This window comes from Erythrolamprus reginae, chromosome Z, assembly GCF_031021105.1.
Source record: "Erythrolamprus reginae isolate rEryReg1 chromosome Z, rEryReg1.hap1, whole genome shotgun sequence".
Classification (NCBI taxonomy): domain Eukaryota; kingdom Metazoa; phylum Chordata; class Lepidosauria; order Squamata; family Dipsadidae; genus Erythrolamprus; species Erythrolamprus reginae.
In genome coordinates this window covers 93,935,552-93,958,111 of record NC_091963.1, presented here as the reverse complement: position 1 = coordinate 93,958,111, position 22,560 = coordinate 93,935,552, and the positions used below count along the sequence as shown (strand labels likewise).

Here is a 22,560-nt window from a genome sequence, read left to right as displayed (position 1 = left end):
CTATTTTTTTTAAAAAACCCAGGCTGTTACTGCTGAAGGTCATGCTTTTTTTGCCATCTTTGATTATAGCAAACGCTAATTAAAAGGGGAGGAGTCACATATACAGTACTTTGAGCTGACAGTTTATGGCACGGTATGATAGATGAGGATTTCCTCAAATTAATTGTGTATCCTTTTTCTGTCCTTCAGAGCGAAGGCTAAAATCTGGAGAAGCACAATTTTTCTTTCCTTCACTTGGTATTTAATTTACTTGATATATTCACACATGTTCTAATTGAATTTAATATGTGCAATTGCAATTTAATGGCATAACTCTGGATGTATTTCGTGTTGTCCCCTTAAACAAAGCCGGACTTTTAAAAATAAGATTGCTGTTAATTTTCTAAAGATAGGCTTATATAAAATATATTACTAGCTATATCGTGGACGTATCTACTGCTTCAGTACTTGGGGTGCCCTTTTCTTCTCCCTTACCCACAATTAATTTTCAGTCAGAGATTCATTTCGGAGTATTTCCTAAAGGAGCTTAAAGAAAGCACAATTTTATATCAGACTAATTTAATCTTTTAATTTATAAATTCTTTGGGACTTCTTCTGTCATAAAGTTTATATTGCATTGGATTTATTTTTGATGCTAGCATTTCAACCCTGATGAAGCAGCATTAACGTGAATCATCAATAGATAATATCTTAATACGATAGATACCACTGTGCCCTGTTTTAACCATCATTATATTCCTTATTAATAGAAACAGTTGAAATGAATTCTTGGAAGAAATTAATTACTGTAGTTTAATAACAAATTATTGTTTTTTCAGAGCATTAACAATACTTTTAGAATGGGCTTACCTGCACAGGTATCCGCCCAATACCAATATTCAGAACCTATCTTTGGAGTAGTGTCCCCTGGAATTATCCAAGATACTTTGCTTCATCTGGCTATAGAGAATGAGCAGTATTTGAGTGACCTGCATGGTGAGGCAGGCTGTTTCAAAGACACACAGATAGTAGGTAAGAATTGACCTTAAGAAGTTCTCTAAACTCAAATGAAATTTTGAAAGACATTTTAGAAGAGGAGCTAACTATGATCATTTTCCCTTGTGTCTTTTGCCAGAATTTGTTTTTCTTTTAGCTGGAAAGTGGAACCTAACTGAATCAGCCACATATCAAGCAATAGAAATATTTGAAAGGTATTTATTTTCTCTTTTTTTACAGTTGATATTATGATGGAACCATAATTTATATGTTTACCACAGGTTAAACAATATTAATTTTGTAAGATTTACCCTTAAGTGCTTAAAGTTCCAGTTTTATTTCCTGTAGCTTAAACCTCTATCATTTTATTGATGTAGTTATAGCAGCCAAATCACAGCTTTAATATATAAATATATAAACTAAAATGTATACTCTTCCTTTTCGAAGTCTTGAAAGATTATTTGGGGGGAATACTTTAGCCACAGTTATAAACCAAAAATTACATTTTCATTACACAAATTTATTTAATGACAAGGCTGCTTTGGATGACAAAAGCCCAAAGTCTATCAGAGGGGGAATTTGTGGACACCACCACAAATGCATTCAGTCTATAAATATAATATTAGATACAATTTAGATTTCAAGAGTTGTTTTTCTTTCCTTGCATACTTCTTTCCCATCTCTTGTTTTTATAAGGTTTTGCCTGAGACCAAGCCTGGAGTATTTAAATTGCATTTTTGTGCCACTTATCCCAGTTAATATCCAAATGTGAATATGCTGCACCATGAGTCTGAAAACCCAGGAAAGAACTAATGGACTATTTGATTCTTGGGGGGGCTGTAGAAGATCCTAAAGTTTATTGTAGCTGTTTCATACATTGACTCTTTAGAATAGCTTCAGTGTAGATACATGGTTTTGATAATGTTTTTGTAAACTACAAAACAAATTTCAAGTATTTGCTCTTTTCTCTGGATACATTATCAATGGTTTTGTATTTTTAGGTATATGATCAAAATTTTAGAAGAGTTTTCTAATTTGACACTAGGAAAGGAAGAAGACAGCAATTGGGTCTCACTGAAAGTACAAATGGAGAACACGTATATGTTGCGTTTAGTCTCTTGCATTCAGCTTGCCAGCAAGCTTTCTTTCTATTACAAAGTAAGGAGATTCAAGATTTGCCTTGAGCAATACAATATTATCTAACTTTTATACAAGTTTTATTTCTGAGATATCTAGTGGGCCTTTTCAATGACATTAAAAGGACTGTTAAATGCTTATGTACCCTTGGAAAAAATATAATTATTTCTCACTAGACAATCTGATCAGAGGATGCAAATAGATGTTTTCATAAATAGCTTGGGTTAATGGTTAGTACTGAGATGTATGACTGTATATTGAGTTGGCTTTCACAATGATAAACTATAAACGGATGCTTAGGAAGTTTGATATATAAATAAATATAAACTATTAGCAATAGAAACAAAAATATTAATTAATTGGGCAGCTCTCTAAGATCATTATGATTCATGTTGGGTTAAAAACAGCAACATATACACATTCCAATAAAGCGTAGTACACTATGGCTAAGTAAAATTGGCATTCTGGATGTAATGTTCTTACTTCTTTTAAACAGATTGTTAATAACAAAATGGTTCTGAAGTTTCTGAAGTCTTTGGGTTTCTCATACACCACAGAAGAATTATTAGAATCAGAACTAACTATTTTGAAGACTCTGCATTTTCAAGTCAATGTTCCAGTTCCACTTGCCTATGTTGAAGTTCTCCTAGAGGTTTTAGGTAAACCCAGCTGTCTATGAAACAGCTTTGCCCTGCTAGTAAAAAAATGATACTGATTCTGATTTGTTTATCCCTCTTACCAATAGCTGAGCAGCCACATTTAAATAGTTAGATCTCTTTATTTCCTAGGCTCTACAGCAGGTGACTGCACTTAGCCAACTTTTCTTTTTAAAAAATCTCCAAGTTACATTCTAGAGCAGTGGTGGCAAACCTATGGCACGCATGCCAGAGGTGGCACACAAAGCCCTCTCTGTGACCATGCATGGCATTGCCCCAGCCTAACTCCATCATGTTTCTCTTGTCTTTGTGTGAAACATCATTCTGCCTGTGACACCAGTAATGGGCTGCTGCCCCATGGATGGCGACACAGTGGGGGTAGTAAGTTTATGAACTATTTATTGAATACTTAATAGCTTTTTATTGTCCTTCCTTCTCTAGTACCTTGGTATGATCCTTAATTACTTTTAAAATAGGAAATAATTAAATAGTATGTTTTTATTCATAAATGCTTTAATCATTTTAATCATTATCTGGAACTGAACTTTTATAGCAATTAAAGAAAATTGAGCTACTTGTCTAATCTGTTATCATACTGAACCTTGTGAGTTCAGTACAAAACCTTAAAATGTTACTGTGCTCCTCAACAAATAATGCTGTCTATAGAAACATAGAAACATAGAAGACTGACGGCAGAAAAAGACCTCATGGTCCATCTAGTCTGCCCTTATACTATTTCCTGTGTTTTATCTTAGGATGGATATATGTTTATCCCAGGCATGTTTAAATTCAGTTACTGTGGATTTACCAACCACATCTGCTGGAAGTTTGTTCCAAGGATCTACTACTCTTTGAGTGAAATAATATTTCCTCACATTGCTTTTGATCTTTCCCCCAACTAACTTCAGATTGTGTCCTCTTGTTCTTGTGTTCACTTTCTTATTAAAAACACTTCCCTCCTGAACCTTATTTAACCCTTTAACATATTTAAATGTTTCGATCATGTCCCCCCCTTTTCCTTCTGTCCTCCAGACTATACAGATTGAGTTCATTAAGTCTTTCCTGATACGTTTTATGCTTAAGACCTTCCACCATTCTTGTAGCCAGTCTTTGAACCCATTCAATTTTGTCAATATCTTTTTGTAGGTGAGGTCTCCAGAACTGAACACAGTATTCCAAATGTGGTCTCACCAGCGCTCTATATAAGGGGATCACAATCTCCCTCTTCCTGCTTGTTATACCTCTAGCTATGCAGCCAAGCATCCTACTTGCTTTTCCTACTGCCCGACCACACTGCTCACCCATTTTGAGACTGTCAAAAATCACTACCCCTAAATCCTTCTCTTCTGAAGTTTTTGCTAACACAGAACTGCCAATGCAATACTCAGATTGAGGATTCCTTTTCCCCAAGTGCATTATTTTACATTTGGAAACGTTAAACTGCAGTTTCCATTGCTTTGACCATTTATCTAGTAAAGCTAAATCATTTACCATATTACAGACCCCTCCAGGAATATCAACCCTATCATTTATCCATTTTGTGGCTATTGAAATAATGTGACTTAATCAACTGAAAAAGAGTCCAAGCACCTATTTAAAAACTTATCTTGGTTGGTAAGCCATTCCCACCCAGTCACATAACCTTTAAGCCACCCCCAGTCACATGATTGTCAAGCCACTCCCACCTGGTCACATGGCTGGCAAGCCACTCCTACCCAGTCACATGACCATCAAGCCACACCCATAAAATTAACCATGCAGTAAATTTTTTGGCAGTCCATTGCTGTGTGACATAGTATACAGTATTTGCTATTGGTGCCTCTATGCCCTGCCCGTTGCTCTTGCAGTGCCTTGCGCAGCACATTCAAATTTAGGTCATTTCACAATGGGGGAGATGGGATCCCCTCCTCCTGGAGCTCATTATGACACAGAGTCACAATGTGATCCTGTGCCGGCAACTCACTTTCATCTCCCAGCTGTCAGTTGCTTTTGCTGCAGAGTTGCCAGTGTTGTGATGCCCCACCAATGAGCTGGTCTTCCAATTGATTGTCGGCATCCTGATTCTGGGCTTGTCGGCCTCTGGACATCAGATTCCCACCACCCAGCACCAGTTCAGGAGTTCCTCCTGAGAGAGAGAGGGAGAGAGAGAGAGGCAGAGGGAGTGGGGAGAAAGAAAGAGAGAAAGGGGAAAGAGAGAAAGAAAGGGAGGGGGAGGAAAAGAGAGAGAATCAGAGGCAGAGAGAGTGGAGAGGGAAAGAGAAAGAGGGGGAGGGAAAGAAAGAGAGGCAGGGAGGGGGAGAGAAATAGAAAAAAGGGAGGAGGGAGGGAAAGATAGAAAGGGAGGGAAAGAGAAGGGAATGGAAAGAGGGGGAAAGAGAGAGGGAGGGAAACGGAAGAAAGAGAAAGGGAGAGAAAGAGGCAGAGAGAGGCAGAGAGAGAGAAAGGGAGGAGCAAAGAGGGAGGGAAGGAGGAAGAGGAAGAGTGGGGGAAATGGAGAGGGAAAGAGAAATAATATTACAAAAGTTTTTCTTTTCTATTGTTGCTAAATAATATTTCAAAAGCAGAAAAAAATGAAGGGGCATAAAATGCATTTATCACATTTTTCTTACAATAATTAGCTGAAGTCTGCTTGTTTATAATTATTTTAAATAATGAAACCTCATTATTCAGGTTAAATTTCTGTGTTGGCACTTTGCAATGAATATGTGACTTTTGAGTAGCAGTTTGGGCACTCTAAAAGTTTTGCCATCATATCCTAGAGCAGTAGGACAAACTGAGAGTTTACAGAACATCTCAGGGGAAGGCTGTGGCCACACATTTTCTTCTTGTTACCAATTAGCTATAGGGACATATCCCTGTTGTTCTTAGGAATCCTATTTGTTTTTTTGCGGAAGGTTGCTTCTGGTGGTTCAATAAAGTGGACTGTGGATTAGTGATTATTCTCAATCTTCATCACAGGCATCACAGATATAGTGAAATTTTATGGATTCTTATAATATGAGAACCTATTTGGTGTAGTGGTTAAGGCACAAGGCTAGAGACCAGGAAATGGTGAGTTCTTGTCCTGCCATGGACATGGAGCTAGTTAAATGGAAAGTACTGAAACAGAAAGAAAAAACAGGTGGCAGGGGAGCAAATTTATTTATTTATATTTATTTATTTATTAGATTTGTATGCTGCCCCTCTCCGTAGACTCGGCTCACAGATATTATCCATGGCTCACAGACAGTAAGATCTCACACCTTATAGAAACCCTCTCTTTCCTACAGCATCTAATTCTTGGGCTTTCCCCTCCCAATTCTAGGATACAATGGCTATTTACTTCCCACAAAAGAGCTGCATGAAATGTGCAAACATTTATTGAGTTTATCATATCTGTTGCGGAACAATATTTATGATGCCTTGCTAAAGTCTTCAATAGAAAACCCGTCACCAAGTAAACTTCAACTGTAAGTTTTATTTTTTATTTATTTGTCAAGCTATGTACAAGGTAGTAGGTATTGGTATAAACATAAACATTAGCAGGTAAATTAGACAATAGGACAGTAAGACAGGAACGGTAGGCACAATGGTGCGCTTATGCACGCCACTTACAGACCTCTTAGGAATGGGGTGAGGTTGACTGTAGATAGTCTAAAGTTAGTTTTTGGGGTTTGGGGAAGAAACCACAGAGTCATGTAGTGCATTCCAGGCATTGATTACTCTGTTGCTGAAGTCATATATTCTGCAGTTGAGTTTGGAACGGCTTACATGTTTGAATCAATTGTGTGCTCGTGTATTGTTGTGATTGAAACTGAAGAAATCATTGACAGGTAAGACATTGTGGTAAATGATTTTTTGAGTTACATTTAGGTCAGATTGAAGGTGACGAGATTCTAGGCTATCTAAGCCCAAAATTTCAAGTCTGGTGGAATTAGATACTGTATTCTGTTGCACACAGAGGATTGGAGAATTCTTGTGAAATGTTTTTGGATAGAAGAAAATATACTATTTTATTGTATAGATACTCACAGCAGTACCTTGGGTCCACTGAACAAAATGGATTTGAGAGAAATGTGCTATTTAAATAATTTAATGATGTTATAGGCATCATAAATCTTCAAAACATGTCTTTTAATTTCAAAAGATGAGTGAATGTAACAGAAATACTTTAAAAATAATCAACTATTTAATCGTATTGGTTTGATATTGTTAAATACCTGTGTTTTCCCCAAAATAAGACTGGATTTTATTTTCTTTTGGTCCCTAAATAAAATAGGGCTTTTTGGGGGGTGGTCCTATTTCCCCCCATCTATGGGAGGCCTATTTCTGCTTCCTCAAGGTGGGGCAGAAGGCTGTATGGGGCACCAGTGCCACTGCTGTGAGCTGGGGAGTTGAAGCTGACTCACATGGCCATCAGCTTACCTCAGGGCCCCCACAGCCAGGCCATTCACACCTCGATATCTGCCTTGCCTCAAGGCAGAGGCTCCAGCAAACCCACCCAGCATGGCTGCTGGTCCACTTCTTCTGCTTGCTTGTGGCCACAATAGAGTAGGAGGCCTATGTGTTAGTGCTGTGGCCACAAAGTGAGGTGGGAGGGTGAAACTGCACCCCACACCCTGGACTGGTTATCATGGGACACACACACCCCAGCCAGGCCATCCACATCCTTACATCTGTCTCGCCCCATGGCACGAGCACACCACTTGGTCTCCTGTTCCATTGCAGCTGCAAAAAGAAGCGGGCTGGCGGTCATATAGGCTTCTGCTGCACATGGCTGTTGGTTCTACCACTGTGAGCCAGGTGTCAGAGCATGGATGGCCTGGTTGGAGGGGCCCTGGGGTAAGCTCCACCCCCACCTCATCTCATGGCCATGGCAGCATGCACAACCAGCTGGAATGGTCAGCCAGACAGCTGCGCAGGCTCTTAATTGTCCAAGTGCTGCCTCTATGTTGGTTGAGGCAGGCAGGATTCCCTTGAGTACCACTTGTTGGAGGTCAAGTGAAAGGGAGGGTCTTGCCTTCTCTTTCTGCTCAAGATCCCCATGTACAACTGGTGGGCCACTGTGTGACACAGAATGCTGGACTCAATGGGCTTTGGCCCAATTCAGCATGGCTCTTCTTATGTTCTTAAGTAGGACTTATTTGGGGGGCAGGGCTTATATTAGCCGCATGCATAAAACATAGAGCTTATTTTGGGATAGGTCTTATTTTCAGGGAAACAGGGTAGGTTTGTACTTTCAAATGTACATCATTACTATTGCTGGAATACAGTCCTTGTTCATTTTGTCATTTCAATTTCATAGAGCCAAATTTGTATCTGTAAAAGAAGATCTCATGCTACTAGCTGTAGGAGTAATTGGTGCAAGTTCTTTCCTGCTAAATCATGAAGACTGGAATCAGGTACATACATATTATCTATTAGTCCACTCATGTATTAAATCTGATTTACTTCCGGGTGTAATTCAAGGTGCTGGTTGTCACCTTTAAAGCCCTTCATGGCTTGGTTATCTGAGGGATCGTCTCGTCAGTCATATCTACCTGATCCATCAGTGCGGAGGCAATGAATGTTGCAGGTCCTATCCCCAAGGGAGATAGATACACCTGGTGGGACCCAGAAAGGCCTTTTCCATGGTGACTCCCTCTCCTAGGAACGTCATCCCCAAGAGATTAGAATGGTCCACACTCTAATACTCTTTCAGAAGGCATTGAAGACCTTGTTCTGCCAGCGGGCTTGGGGAACCCAGAGCGAGATGGAGCCCATTAAATGGCTGGTATGATCTGCTGTCACCAGGGCGGGAATGGGGGTTGATTTTGTTATATTGTACTACAGTATATTGATTTATTTGATTTTGTTAGTTTTTATTGTTTTAAATGTGGTCTTATATTCTGTAAGCAGCCTTGAGTCACCACAGGCGAACAGGTAGCAATCTAAATTTAATAAAATAAATAAATAAATATACACATACACACACCCTTACATGTGACTTGCTACCCATAAGAACCCTAGTTCTATAGGATATGGCATATCTATTCAAAGCTTTTCTCTTTCTTTCTTTTGAAAGGTTGTGGATTACCTCAATAGCACCACAGGCATCAGTCTGCAGAGCATTACTGAGGCGGTTTATGCAATTCTGAAACACAGTCTAGGTAATGCGGTAAATGGTTGTTAGAAACCCTTCACTTTTCCGAAGTTGAAGAGCCTGCTTATCTAGAAATGTACTATAGTATTTGACATAGGCGTGGGGTTTGTAAGCAGATAACTACTAAAAAGGCACTGCATATCCTCATACATTTCAATAGTTTAATGGATATCACATAGTTTTTGTTATTGTAATCTTTTAAGAGGGAAGATTTAAAGAAAGGTATCTTGTCCGTGACTAGGGCATCAAAACCATTTACAACAGTCTTTCATAACCATTACAACACAAAGAATTATAGCAGTTTAAGACAAACATTAGATGTATGGATTATGAAGATAAATATTACATGTAAAAGCAGAAGCTTTAGCATAAACAAGTAAATGTATCTGACCAAAAATATATTAATGTGTTCTTCTTTCTAGAACTTATAAACTGTTCTGAAAAAAAAATCCATGTACTGTATTTTTTGTATTTCTACTTTAGTGCAATAATGAAGCTGCAATAACCTCCTAAGTAGAGCTTCTACCATAAATATTGTCTCCTTTTTCTGTCCCATTGGAGAAAATACATGTTTCTTTTCCTAGTTGTATACTTCATCTACATATTATCTAAACTATGCTATGAAGCCTTTTGCTTCATTCCATTTTATAATGTAATATGACGCTTGCAGATTTATCTTCTTCTAAAATAATAATATGGCTGTCACAGTCCCAAGTCCTACTTCTAGAATTTATAAAGTGTTCTGAAAAATAAATCCATGGATTTATTATGTATTTTTTGTTTAGTGCAATAATGGAGCTGCAATAACTTCCTAAGTAGAGCTTCTACCACAAATATTCTCACCTTTTTCTGTCCTATTGGAGAAAATACATGTTTCTCTTCCTAGTTGTATACTTCATCTACATGTTATCTAAACTATATTATGAAGTGTTTTGCTTCATTCCATTTTATAATGTAATATCAGGCTTGCAGATTTTTCTTCTTCTAAAATAATATATGGCTGTCACAGTCCGAAGTCCTACTTTTGGCATCATGCTGAATTCTTTTTTCTTCATAATTGTCATTTATTATAGAATTGCGAAGAAACCCAAGCTAGACCCCATTTCAGATTTGTCAGCATGAATTTGAGCGCTTTTGTCCACTGTTCCTCTGAGTTAAACTGGGTTTTAATGGAGTAGGAACCACCATTTCCACCTGTATCTTCAATCTTGCCCTTTTCCACGTCCATTCTGTATTGGAAAAACAGATCATAATAGCACTGAAAATGCTGGAATTTGATCTCAGATTAGCACTACATTATTTTTTAATAAATCCCACTTTCCTTTTGTAATGCCCTGATTTATTAATCTTTAGAAATAAGCTTTATGTTAAAACTTTTGCTGAGAGAGAACTTCAGTTTTCTTTATTTGACATATTTTCAACAACCAAATGACAAAGCAGAGTCAACTAAAAAATACCAAGACCCCTAAATATATAGTTTATTATCAATACTTCGAAGTACCAGAATAATCTAGATGTTATTATATTGTCTTAAAATAGAAAAGCAAAACTTCTGGTATACATGAGAAACCTTGATATTAATAGCATTTAATTCATTTATATAATAGTTTAGCAAGAGATGCTTAATTTATATTAACCAGACAGAATTAAAGTTTGTAAGAAAAGAAAACCCTTCTGCAACATTGACATTTACCTGTAAGGTAAACAGAAACGAGTCTCGCCCTTTTCTACTTCCTCTTTGAACTGTTGTACACAATCTAGAAATGCCACCATTGCATGGTCAAATTTATTGTCCCAGAAAAACCGTAAGCCTCCTGAACAGTAAAGAGGCAGCTCCTTGAAGACATAAATGTAAATATTAGAAACATAAGGAATTGTCTTACAGTTCTACATTATTATTAATGAAATTGGTTAGCCTCTTTACTCAATAAAGAGCATTTACTGCAACTAGATAGCATGAATCATCTTTGTTGTTTATTACTGCTCTTCTACTATAAGTCAAGGCTACAGGAAACAAGAAAATAAAATCTGTTTTACACCAATGGGGAATTATTCCTGTTTCCCTTAAACCCCAGCTTCTTTTTCAATTATTATCTAGGGAATTTGATTGATTGATTGATTAGATTTCTATGGTGCCCTTTTCCTGTGATTCAGGATGGTTTACAATGTTGTAAATACAAAATATATAAGAAATCTAGCATTTAAAATACTAAAAAATATCAATCTAAAATAAATAAGAAAATCTAATAAGAATCATGTTCCAATTCATTTTAAAAAACAATCATTCACATTTCATCCCAACCTACATTACTAGTTCAATCGTAGGTCAGGGTAGATGTTAGGATTCAGTGACTCCAAGGTGCATTTTTAGGACTTTCCAGAAGGCTGGAAAGGTGGGAGCAGTACGAATCTCCAGGGGGAGTTGATTCTAGAGGACCAGGGCTGCACAGGGAAGGCTCTTCCCCTAGGCCCTGCTAGGCAGCATTGCCTGGCTGATGAGAAGACCACCTCTGTGGGACTTGATCAGCAGCTGGGATACATAAGGCAAAGACATAAGATTGTCCTGCAATAATCTGGTCCCATGCCATGTAGGGCTTTATAGGTCACAACCAACACTTTGAATTGCATTCAGAGACCAATTGATAGCCAATGCAGTTTGCAGAGTGCTGGAGAGGCATGGACGTATCAGGAGGCCCATGACTGCTCATGTGGCTGTATTTTCACCATGTGAAATCTCTGAACATTCTTCAAAGGTAGCTCCATGTAGAGCACATTGCTGTAGTCAAACCTCGAGGTGATAAGGGCATGAGTTACTGTGAGAAGAGACTTTTAAAATACAAATACTGTATTTTTCTTTTAAAATACAAATACTGTATTTTTCGGACTATAAGACGCATTTAGCACAAGCAGCTCATTGGTGGTTGGATCTGCTTCCAGAATATCACCTATCAGATGTTCCATGCTGCAGGGACTATTGCTGCTTATTGCCACCTCTGTGTGCCCCATTTTTGGCCTCTGCGTGTTTCACTTTTGGACTCTGTGTGTAACATTTTTAGCCTATTCCAGGCAGCGGGGATAGGTGGTGGCGAATTGCTAGGAGGCATAGGCTGAAGAATGGCGGTGGGTGGAGCATTCGTTGTATAAGATGCACAGACATTTCCACTCACCTTAAAGATCATCTTATACAGCAAAAAATACAGTAAATAGCAGATGCTAAGGGATCCAGGTTGTTCAATGATTTTTCAATCACTTTGTAAATGAAATATAAGAAAATAAGTCCTACGGAAAATATTCTTTTGATTTGAGATGGAGAACTGTGGAGTATTCAAATTTTTCCTCCAACTATAATTTAGCACAATGAAAATAAATGACCATTCTCCATCTAGAAGTTACAGATCTCTCAAATAGAGTCTAACTTATAATACATTTTTATATTTCTCTCTTGCTTGGTGAGGTTGATATATAGGCAACCTATCCCAGGGTAAAACAAGTAGAGAGAGATGCTACCAAAAAGCACTTATACCACACATCCCATTACCATATTTAAGACTACATAAAATATAAAATTAAACTACAATTGTAAGATGATAGCATTCAAACATATCCCTAAATACATATGTAGTACAGTGTTCACATATTTAAGTTGTATGTTTGATACGCTTACTGCATAAACACAATGCTATAACATACAAACACACACACACACACAATCCAGCATATGCAGAACAGCTCAAAATGTTCTTCAAGTGTCTAAAGGCTTTTTCTGAACTGACTAATCTCTTCTAAGTACAAACAGATACAGTACTCTAGAAATCCAAAATGCAGGTAAATGAAAGGGATTCTTGAAAATTAAAATGTGAGGAAATCTTACCTTAGATTTGTCAGTAAGAGATTCTAAATAAGAGTGATTTCCATATGGAATAAGTCGGTATCTGCAAGAAACAGCCACTTAAGAATAATTTAACCAAGAACTATTGAATAGACATCTAAACCAATAAACAAGTTAATTAATCTTGCCAATCCTATGGCTGACAAAGGGAGGGTGGCTTGTTATCTCCATATCTACCTTTGAAAGATCAGGCCCATCTTGTTGGCAAGGGCATGGAGAAGCAGAACAGTCTGCCCCCAGGCTGCATTGATCTCATTCCATTCCACAGGGACACTTGGGAGGCGGCCTAGACGAAAGTTGTTTATTGTGCCAAACTGCCCGCTATGCCTATGCAAGAAGGAATCTAATCAGCTAGCTTTTGAGGGAAACAGAAAAATCTTACACATAGTACATACAAGTCTTTTAAAGCAATTTTTGGACACATCCAAAATTAAAATGATTTTCTAAACAACATCAAGGTCCACAACTTTTATGAAAATCTGTCGGTAGCCCAGGAAGTCAGTCTGGTATTGCCCAGATTATTTAAAATCCAACTCTATTAGCCCCAGTCAGTTTGGCAAAGGAATATGAAACTTTAAAACTAGGATAGAGGGTCTGGTACAGGACGCTGTGTGAAATATTACTAATTAGTTATCATTAAAAATATTATAGATAATCCTCTCCAGATGAGAAATAACATTGATTAAAGAGCTTATTTACTCAAAGAAGGGACACTTCTTAAAAAGTGAAAAAGTAAGAATCTAACCATGAGCAAACGCTAAAGTATACTCTGAAAATACTATTCAGTTTGATTTCTGCAGCAAACTTAAACTGAAATTATTATAATTGTTGTAATACTGTCCAGTCTTTTGAAATTCTCAACTTTGCAAAGCTCAAATATATGTATGTTTTTGCAACTTAAATGTATTTTCCTCCATCCAGATTCAACTACTGGTATTCCACTATACATCTACTAAGCCCAATCTCAGTCTATCCAAATCTCTTTTCTTACCAGATATGGAAAGTAGCATTGAATACATTGGTTTTCTTTAACTTGTCCAGCTGCATTTGAGCATAACGCATTTGATTATCAACACTTTTCAGTTCATCATCCAGTTCTAGTTGCTGCCGCTTGAATTCACTGTATTCTTTTTGATACCTCCAGGAAACATCAAGAGGTTAATTATTTGGAGGACCTCCCTAAACCTTTAAGGATTCAACATGTAGAATTGCGCCACATCCAAAATAACCAATTTTAAAAGGGAGAAAAGGATAGGCTTCAAAAATGTACAGATGAATTAGAAATTAATTTATTGAGAGTTAATTTGTAGTTCTTATCTAATGCTAGACAGATGGCATAAAAACAGCATATTGTAGCTTCCAGATTTATGATATCATATTTAATTTCTCTGAACTTTCCTGTAAAGTATTCAGGATAGCTAGAGTAAGTCAGCCTTAGATAGAATATTAAAGGAAGTGTGAAAAGCACAAGAAACAATAAAAAGTCTGTCAGGGATAAGGAGAAAATGAAGTGGGACAGAGATGTGCTAAGCAAATAGCTGGGAAAGCAGTATAAAAAAGAAGGAAGATGCTTATAAAGGCATAAAGGAAAAAAATAGTCACTAATAAACATGAAAACTTGTATATGAACTCCAACAACGTATTTAGCAAAAAAATTACAATGTTGGGAATACTGTTAGTAGCAAGATGTCACTCACTCAGCTTCCTCCTGATCTAGCCTCTCAGCTTCAGTTTTGACCTTCTCAAAATCTTCAGTCAGTGCCTTGCGCTTTTGCTCCACTTCCTCCAATTCTTCAATTAACCTCTCTTCCTCAAGAGCAAATTCTTTCAGTTCCAACTGTAATTTCTCCTTGTCATCTTCAGTCATCTGCTCCAGGATTTCAAGGCATTTCCTACAAACCCCAGTGATTTTATGGGGTGGCAATGAAACATACAGAACCCTTTAACTTCATTTTCTTTCACAATTATGCATCTGGAAACCGAGCCAGTAACCCTAAGTATCAAATCTGTGTAGATATACCGGTAGTCCTTGACTTGCAACTGTTAATTTAGTGACCATAAGAAGTTACAACAGCACTGGAAAAAGTGACATGAGACTTTTCACACTTATGACTGTTGCAGCATCCTAATGGTCATGTGATTTACACTCAGATGTTTGGCAAATGGTTCATATTTATGATGGTTGCAGTGTCCCAAAGTCATGTGATCATCTTTTGCGACTTTCTGGCAGGCCAAGTCAATGGGAAAGCTAGATTCATTTGACAACCATGTTACTAACTTAACAACTGCAATGATTATCTTAACAAATGTGGCAAGAAAAATCGTAAAATGGGGTCAAAATTCACAACGTTTCTCATTTAGCAACATAAATTGTGGTCACAAGTCAAGGATTATTTGTAATTTGTTCTATTTTAAAATAGAAACTGAATTACCACAACTTGACATGAGACAAGCATATGGTACGTTTTTCAGTAAAAAAATATTTTAGTGAACAAAGGTAAAACTGTTTCTTTATTCTGTCAAGAAGATATTGTAGCCCTTCTGAAATTTATTACTCACTTGTAGTTCTGGCATTCATTCTCTGTAATATTAAGCTGTGTGTCCAACTGGTCCAGAAGTGTATCAGTGCATTCTTCACATAAAGGATGATCCACATCTGTTTGGCCAGACATGATGTCAAACAAATCTCCAGTGACCTGAAAGCAAGAGCTCATTTTAGAAAGGGAAAGAGAAAACACTTCCACAATTAGTTAAATGAGACAAAGCTTTTGTCAAGCAAAACAATTTATTATAGCTTTGTTTTGATAAAACAAAACAAAAATAAAGTTCAAAACTATTGTATTATATTCTCCCAATTACTCTTTTCTAAACATTGTTTCAAGAACAGGGATCAACTTGCCTTGAGTCTTCTGCTGAGATTTTCCATCGTTCCTCCATCAGAGGCCTCTCCAATCAGAGTAAAACTGTTGGCACTTTCTGTTGACATCATCCTGAAAAATGCAGCATGACTGTGTTGTCATAGATCAGTGACGGTTAACCATTTTGGCACCGAGTGCCGAAACTAGTGTATGTGTGCTGGAGCACTGGAACCTGAAAGAGGGCAGCTGGCCAGTACACAGGTGTGTGGCAGCCAGCTGCTCTTCTAAGTTCTGTCGCACATGCCAGCCAGATGCTCTCTTCTGGGTTCCTTTGCACAAATGCGTGCTGGCCAGCTGGTCTTTGTGCGCAATAGAACCCAGAGAACAGCAGCTAGCCAGTGTGCATGTGTGTGAATGAACCCAGAAGAGCAACTGGCAATGGTATGGGTGTCCAGGGAGAAGGCTAATATTAATTATTTTTAATATCAAAAATTTTGATGTTAAACCATAGTAGTTTACATTTTGTTCCACAAACAATTTCCAGTTCCTAAATAGTAAATAGGTTTTGCTCTATACACTATATTTGACACAGATTCTACAATTTGCATGTTTAGGCTACAAGGAATATACAATAGAGTTATACAATATATACAATAGAGTTAAAAAATAACAAAGTTGTGTTTGGATCCATTGTATCCAATAATCACTTGGATTCAATTTAAAAGCCTCTTAGAAAATAATTCATTTTCATCAGAATATACATTAGCTAACTTATTCAAGTTATCGAGAACCATGGCACATAAAAATCTTTTGCAGAATGGTTGCTCTGATCTTGAAAAAAAATGGCAGGATGAATATATTAGTCTTACGGTAGAAAGAACAAAGGGATACTTCGGTATCTACTGTGGGGGGCAAACATAACTAGCTTTTTGATTTTTTGCTACCAAGCAAACTAGCCTCCCAGAATCAATTGGCCTCCTAATGTTGGACCAACTTCCCTAATTCTCAGACTTTTATAAAATTCCTTCTGAAAATTGTTGCTCTATAATAGAGAATAGATTTCAAAATAAATTATACAGAATCCTTGTCTTAAGACAACAATTGGGACCAGAACTTCGACCGTTAAACAATTGTTAGGCGTGGGAAATCAAGAACTAAACGTGTAAATGTTCAAATGACTTTTTTTTTTTGCTGTTCACAAAAAAGCATAATTTTGCTCAAGTAAAGCACACTCTGCGTTCCTATCTGATAAATATTGTGAAGAAATTTGGAAAGATCTCTTATGCATCATTTCCCGCATAACAACAAATCAAGGCTGATATTTGACTTTACTCCTCCCTCCCATAACTCAGCACCAAATTCCACTACATCAATTGTTATTGAGTGAGTCACACTTAATGATTTTACAATTTGTCAACCTTTTTTGTCACAATCATTAAGCAAATTCAGTTTTCCCTATTGACTTTGCTAGTTCAAAGCCCTCCAATTAAGTTGCAAATGATAATCACATGATCCTGAGATGCTGCAACCATGATAAGTACATGATGATTGCGAGGCTCTCACATCCTGATCATATGACCATAGTGATGCTGCATTGGTCATGAGTGGGAGGACCACTTGTAAGTTATTTTGGTCAATACTGTCATAACCTTAAATTGAACTTTTACAAATGGTCATAGGACTATTTGTGTTGCCTTTCAAAGGAAGGATGAAATAAAGTATATTTTGTTCTCACTTCCTATAGGTAGGGAGAATTCTTGCTTCTTTTATTATCTTTTGCTCTAGTTCTATCTTTTGCTTTTATTAGTAGCTGCGAGTACGTGTGTGTGCAAGTGTAAATCCTCCACCCAAATTAAAATGCAACAACTGCAGAAAGACTTCAATATCAGAATTTCGTCAAAATTCCAGCCTTTGAAAGAACAGCATTTACTACAAATGTATTAGAACATAGAACATAATAATTAATACCTCGCTGGGGGAATGAATCTTCGGGACACTCCATCTTGGCGATTTTCAACAAATACTTCCTAAAAAGAAATTTAGCATTAGCATCTTGTGATTCCTTACTAAAGAGAGCTAAATATTTGAGCCCCTAAGCAGCTTTTAATAACCTATTAACTTTACAATGTACACATACTGCAAAGAAATTTTTAAAGGTTTTGTAGACTAAATGCCAAGAAAATAACAATTCCTAATACTGTAATGAGTGGTGTTTAACTTCTAATGATACATTGCTTTCAATTTAGAATCATATGCTAACTTTACCTCAGTCGAAGGGGTCTCTTCCTCCTGTGCGTCACTCAGTTTTGTTGGAACAGTGGTAAGCAGAGGAGCTACACAAAAGATAAACAATTACCAAAGGGGGAAAAACATTTGCATATACAGTAATGCTAAAACTCAGCAGAAAAACTATTATATCTGTCAATGATACTTCCCTTTGAGCTTTTGCTTCCCAAGTTCTAAAACAGAGTTCAGATTTGAGAACTGCCTCAGATTAAGCTCTGCTGAAATCCTTCATAACAACACTACATTATTGAATGTTTCCAATAATCTTACATTCTACTTTCATTGAATTTTCTCAGCAATTGACAAGGGTGTGCATTCACAATATGGAATTTATGATTGCATTGGCTTTATGCACATTTTTTTACCTGTCAATTCCTGGATGGTGACTTTGTCAAGAACATTGAAAGATGTGTCCAATTTAAGGGGCTGACTACAACGCTGGCAAACAAAGCTGACCTGCATGGTACAAGCAGGTGACTTATACGCATCCATATCTGTGAAAGTAGAAAGATAGTGAATACAATATTTCTAATATTTTGCAGGTGGGTATAAATTAATATTATATATTTGCTATTCAGTTTGTTTTTTCTATGTACAGTAGTTCTATTGTAAAAATTCAGGAGTGGTTACTACTGTACTAGGTACCTTCTCTCATGCAGCGTGAATTGGATGTTTCTTCCATTATCATTACAGTGATCATCCACCTCCTCCAACATTAACATAGAGAACATTTATATATCCTATCTATGCATAGACCATAACTATATCTGTGGGTCAACACCAACTTGATGGCACATATTGAATCAATCCAAGTAATAACATATGGTTTAATCACCACCCTTTCAAGTGTAACTCTCAAGGAAATCACCTACCAGTAGGTACTAAGTATCTTTAGGGAAATAGGAACTGTCCAAACTAGAATCTTGTAACAAAAATTAGTCAGGTACCGGTATCATTTCAATCCTTAACATGATTTTGGTAGTGCAACTCCATCTTTTGGAACAATACACATACTTATCTTAGAGGTACTATGAATGCACAATCTGTTCTACTGCAATTTACTGACATTTACTACCTATAAAGAACACAGTTTTAGTTTCCTACTTCTAGCCAGTTTAGACTGAAGCTGGTAGACAAATCATGGCTGGGGATACAAAAGGGTAAATTCCAATTACCTTTGTTGGAATCTACCTTGATTCCATCTAAGTCTCTCCGTCGTTCTCACCTACCTCATGCCCAACTAATGTGCTTGTTAAGTGGCCATAACCAGATTCCCTGACGATAGGCGGGGTACAATCCATAGGTATTTAAAGTTTTCCCATTTCGATCGTAAAAAAAAAAAATCACCGCCAGGCCATCTTTCCCGCCCAACAACACACGGTCGATTTTCTCTTCCTCCGAAAGTGCTTCCCCAAGCAACCCCGCCGTCTGTCAAAACGGCTTCGCAGAAAGATATCTCTTCCGGAGAAATCGCCCGTAGGAGGCGCAGAAACGGGAACGCCTTCTCGCTCTCCGTGGCATCAGAGAGGGAGTTTGTGCTGGGCTGGAAAAGCTATTTGCAGAGATGCAAAGTCGGCGATGTCCTTCTTGGACGAATGGAAATCGCACACGATGCATGTTACTATTACGACTACCCCCATGTTCACAGCAGAGAGGAAGCCCACAATGTTGGGGTTGCGAATGTCTGGTTGGTTCTTTGCTGCCATCTACTGACCACAGTAACGCAGCAAGATTCCAATAACGCAAAAATACTTCAGTTTAAAGGCAGTAAAATAATCAAAAAGAACCACGGAAGGTAGGCCATCTCTTAGGGGCAAAAGATTCCTATAGAACAAACGGCTACATAAGGAAACAATACCTAGGATTTTTACACAGCGGAAGATAACCTGTAAATTGCCGGAAAAAAGGCACTTCGAACGCAAGCCATCCTCAACTTCCTCCTTGTACTCTGATTGGCTCCACGTCAATCACATCACATATTACTACCGAGCTCCACCCACGCCAACCGGAAGTTGTTTCTTCAGCGCATGTGCATAGCACAGGATAAGGCCGGGCCGACAAAAGGCACAAGGAACAATCACGTTGGCTTAAATCGCGTTCTGTGATTGGCCAAGGAAGGGCGATGGCGGGGCGTTATGTTATCATTTCCGGCGGTAACGAAGCCGGTGGTTTTCTCAGGTGGTCGCGCGCGCGCGGGATAAAAGGAAACAGATCTGGCTTGGAAAATTGGCTTCCCCGCCCCGCTATGGCCTCTCTGCTCAAGGTGGACCCAGAAGTTAAAATCAAGGTATGGGAGAAGGGGGAAATTCTAATAAGCCCGCCACGGGCGTGCCTTTAAGCATGTGCAGAGTGCTACAGAAGGTCAATCCAGACAAGCTTCCGCCACGGCGACTAGTTTTGCCAGTCGAACGGGATCGAAAGCAGCGACAAGCCACAGATCCGTTGAACGCCACATGTTTAGATCAAGTGATCTGCCGTTGGGGCTTTACCGGTGCGGCGTCACTGGTGGGATTCCCCTGAGGCTCTTCTCTATGGGAAATCCCAGCTCCGGACTTCTGCGTTTTTGCGATGTTGCAGAGGAATCCCAGCATCGCAAAAACGGGCGCTTCGCTGGCAACAGAAGTCCGGAGGTGGGGTTTCCCAGCGAGGGAAGCCTCAGTGAAATCGCAGCATCGCAAATCACTCCATCACATTAATAAAATAAAATGTAGGTATCATTTAGGTATCATTTTATTTCTATTCAGCAATAAAATTAAAATTAATTTTGACTTTATAAAAAGCAATTCCAATTTTTAAAATATAAACAGTACAGTAAGAAGCAAGTTCTACTGCATCATCACTATATTTTTCATTTTTTTATGAGATCCCACCATTTAAAGGTCTCAGAGTCCTTCAGATGCTTTTTTGCAAACACCAAGCTGGCTTTCATGCGATTTGCACTGAGGAGAAGCGTCCGTCTAGCCACTCTGTCATAAAGCCCAGCCAGATTGGTGAAGGGCTACAATGATAGTTGTCCTTCTGGAACTCTGTCCCATCTCCCACAGATATCTAGAGCTCAGTCATTGAGTTCTTGATCATCTCTCTTACTAAGGCTTTCTCAGATTCCTCAGTTAGATCGGATGACCTGGAAGAGTCTTGAGTATGCCAAACTTCTTTCAGTTGAGAATTATGGAGGCCACTGTGCTCTTAGGAACCTTCAATGCAGCAGTCCTGTCTCAGCTCTGCTGGCAGTTCCTTTGACCTCATGGCTTTTGCTCTGCTGCAATATGCGTTGTCAGCTGTGAGGCCTTCTATAAAGAGGTCTCTTTCTAAATCATATCCAATCAATTTAATTTAGCACAAGTGAACTCCAGTCAAGTTGTAGAAACATGATCAAAAGAAATTAAAATTCACGTGTTGTTGCAAAAAATCTGAATACTTATGTCAATGTGATATTTCAGGTTTTTTTCTTTTTAATAAATTTATAAATATTTTTGTTTTCATTTTGTAATTATGAGCTACTAAGTGTAGATTAATGAGAAAAAGAGAATTTGAACAACTGCATCAGGCTGCAGAAGAACAAAATTAACCAAAGTAAAGGCAATCTGAATACTTTCTAAATGCACTATAGAACAATAGGATAATGATAAATAAATTTTATTGACATATTCACTTGAGGTTCTGCTTTTTCTTGCTGCTATTCTTAAATAAAAGTGATGGGAATTGTAGAAGTCAGCAGAAACTTAAAAAAAAGTTAACATTAATAAAATATAATTAATCTAGGAGCAGATTAAGAAAAATATAGTATTAAAAAGGAAAGTTCTAATATTTGTAAAAGTAGGAGACCTTGGTGATGTGTTGACAGAAATTTTGAGGGATAAGACACAATATGTGATGGAAGAATATAGTGCAATTTTAATGAAAAGATAGACTTGAATTGGGAAAAGTTAAAAAGAACTCAGATCAAATGAAGATAAATTAAGGCATGACAGCAGAGTTCTGTGCATGTCAGTAAAAAAACTACTCTGTTCAGTGTCATGTTACTTAGGTTAGTCTTTCTAGGATTTTAGATTGAAAAGCCAGTCATTAAAATTTAATGCAAAACAAAAGCAGATCACATTGGAAAAAAGGGAATAAGTGATCAGCCTAATTGAAAATTAAGCAGAAAAATTGAGAATAATAATAATAATATGCATGTCAAGGTGCAAGAAGATAAAAATCAGTAAAAAAATATTTTCAACATGGAAGAATGACAATTTGAATACTGATTTAGGTAGAAACTGTAATGAATTTTTGAAATATTGGAGAAAATTAGCATATTTAGTAATGTGGACAAATAGAGAATAGTAAAAAAAATTGGTTCCTGAAAGATACATTGGTAAGAAATATCTCACAAACTGCAGAGTTGTAAATATATAAGCACTATTTTCTACAGACTGATTTTAAAATCTATCTTGGAGGGAAAATGGGCAGCATGAAAATTTGATTTTTTTTTTCTTTTAACAACTTTGTAATTCCTTAATTCAGGATTGTTGGAGTGACTGAATGGAGCTACGTTTACTGGTTAGGTGATCTTCCTGATGGCTACACGGAGTTCACAGCAGATACTTTCTCTTTGTGTCCTGATAGAACTATCTATTGTTGCCTAGGATTAAACTC

At 37.6% G+C, this 22,560-nt stretch overlaps 3 protein-coding genes across 9 annotated transcripts in view; 2 read left to right on the top strand and 1 right to left on the bottom strand.

Moving 5' to 3' along the window:
* Positions 1-41: 41 nt before the first annotated feature.
* CNTD1 (cyclin N-terminal domain containing 1) lies at positions 42-9,338 on the top strand. 2 transcript variants are annotated; one of them, XM_070726757.1, is made up of 8 exons: positions 42-133; positions 819-1,011; positions 1,115-1,190; positions 1,977-2,133; positions 2,609-2,771; positions 6,073-6,217; positions 8,053-8,149; positions 8,812-9,338. In XM_070726757.1, the coding sequence occupies exons 2-8, from the start codon at positions 840-842 to the stop codon at positions 8,917-8,919; spliced, it is 918 nt and encodes a 305-aa protein (XP_070582858.1). In that variant the 5' UTR covers positions 42-133; positions 819-839; the 3' UTR covers positions 8,920-9,338. The 2 variants fall into 2 exon arrangements, with proteins under 2 accessions (XP_070582858.1, XP_070582860.1); XM_070726759.1 differs by having other exon boundaries at positions 97-237.
* On the bottom strand, positions 9,037-19,985 carry BECN1 (beclin 1). 4 transcript variants are annotated; one of them, XM_070726753.1, is made up of 12 exons: positions 19,809-19,985; positions 18,288-18,416; positions 17,902-17,969; positions 17,605-17,663; positions 15,678-15,768; positions 15,338-15,474; positions 14,476-14,670; positions 13,770-13,916; positions 12,956-13,105; positions 12,761-12,821; positions 10,583-10,725; positions 9,037-10,118 (listed from the first exon to the last, which is right to left on the bottom strand). In XM_070726753.1, exons 2-12 carry the CDS (start codon positions 18,412-18,414, stop codon positions 9,950-9,952), a joined length of 1,347 nt encoding a protein of 448 aa, XP_070582854.1. In that variant the 5' UTR covers positions 18,415-18,416; positions 19,809-19,985; the 3' UTR covers positions 9,037-9,949. The 4 variants fall into 4 exon arrangements, with proteins under 4 accessions (XP_070582854.1, XP_070582851.1, XP_070582852.1 ...); XM_070726750.1 differs by having other exon boundaries at positions 19,781-19,978; XM_070726751.1 differs by lacking the exon at positions 19,809-19,985 and adding an exon at positions 19,098-19,577.
* PSME3 (proteasome activator subunit 3) overlaps positions 19,984-22,560 on the top strand; it is a 25,190-nt gene continuing 22,613 nt past the window's right edge. For 2 of the 3 annotated variants that reach the window (XM_070726760.1, XM_070726761.1), the window contains exon 1: positions 19,984-20,209. In XM_070726760.1, coding sequence (XP_070582861.1) covers positions 20,045-20,209 — 165 coding nt within the window. In that variant the 5' untranslated portion in view covers positions 19,984-20,044. The remainder of the gene's footprint in view (positions 20,210-22,560) is intronic. The other variant, XM_070726762.1, reaches the window with a different exon arrangement.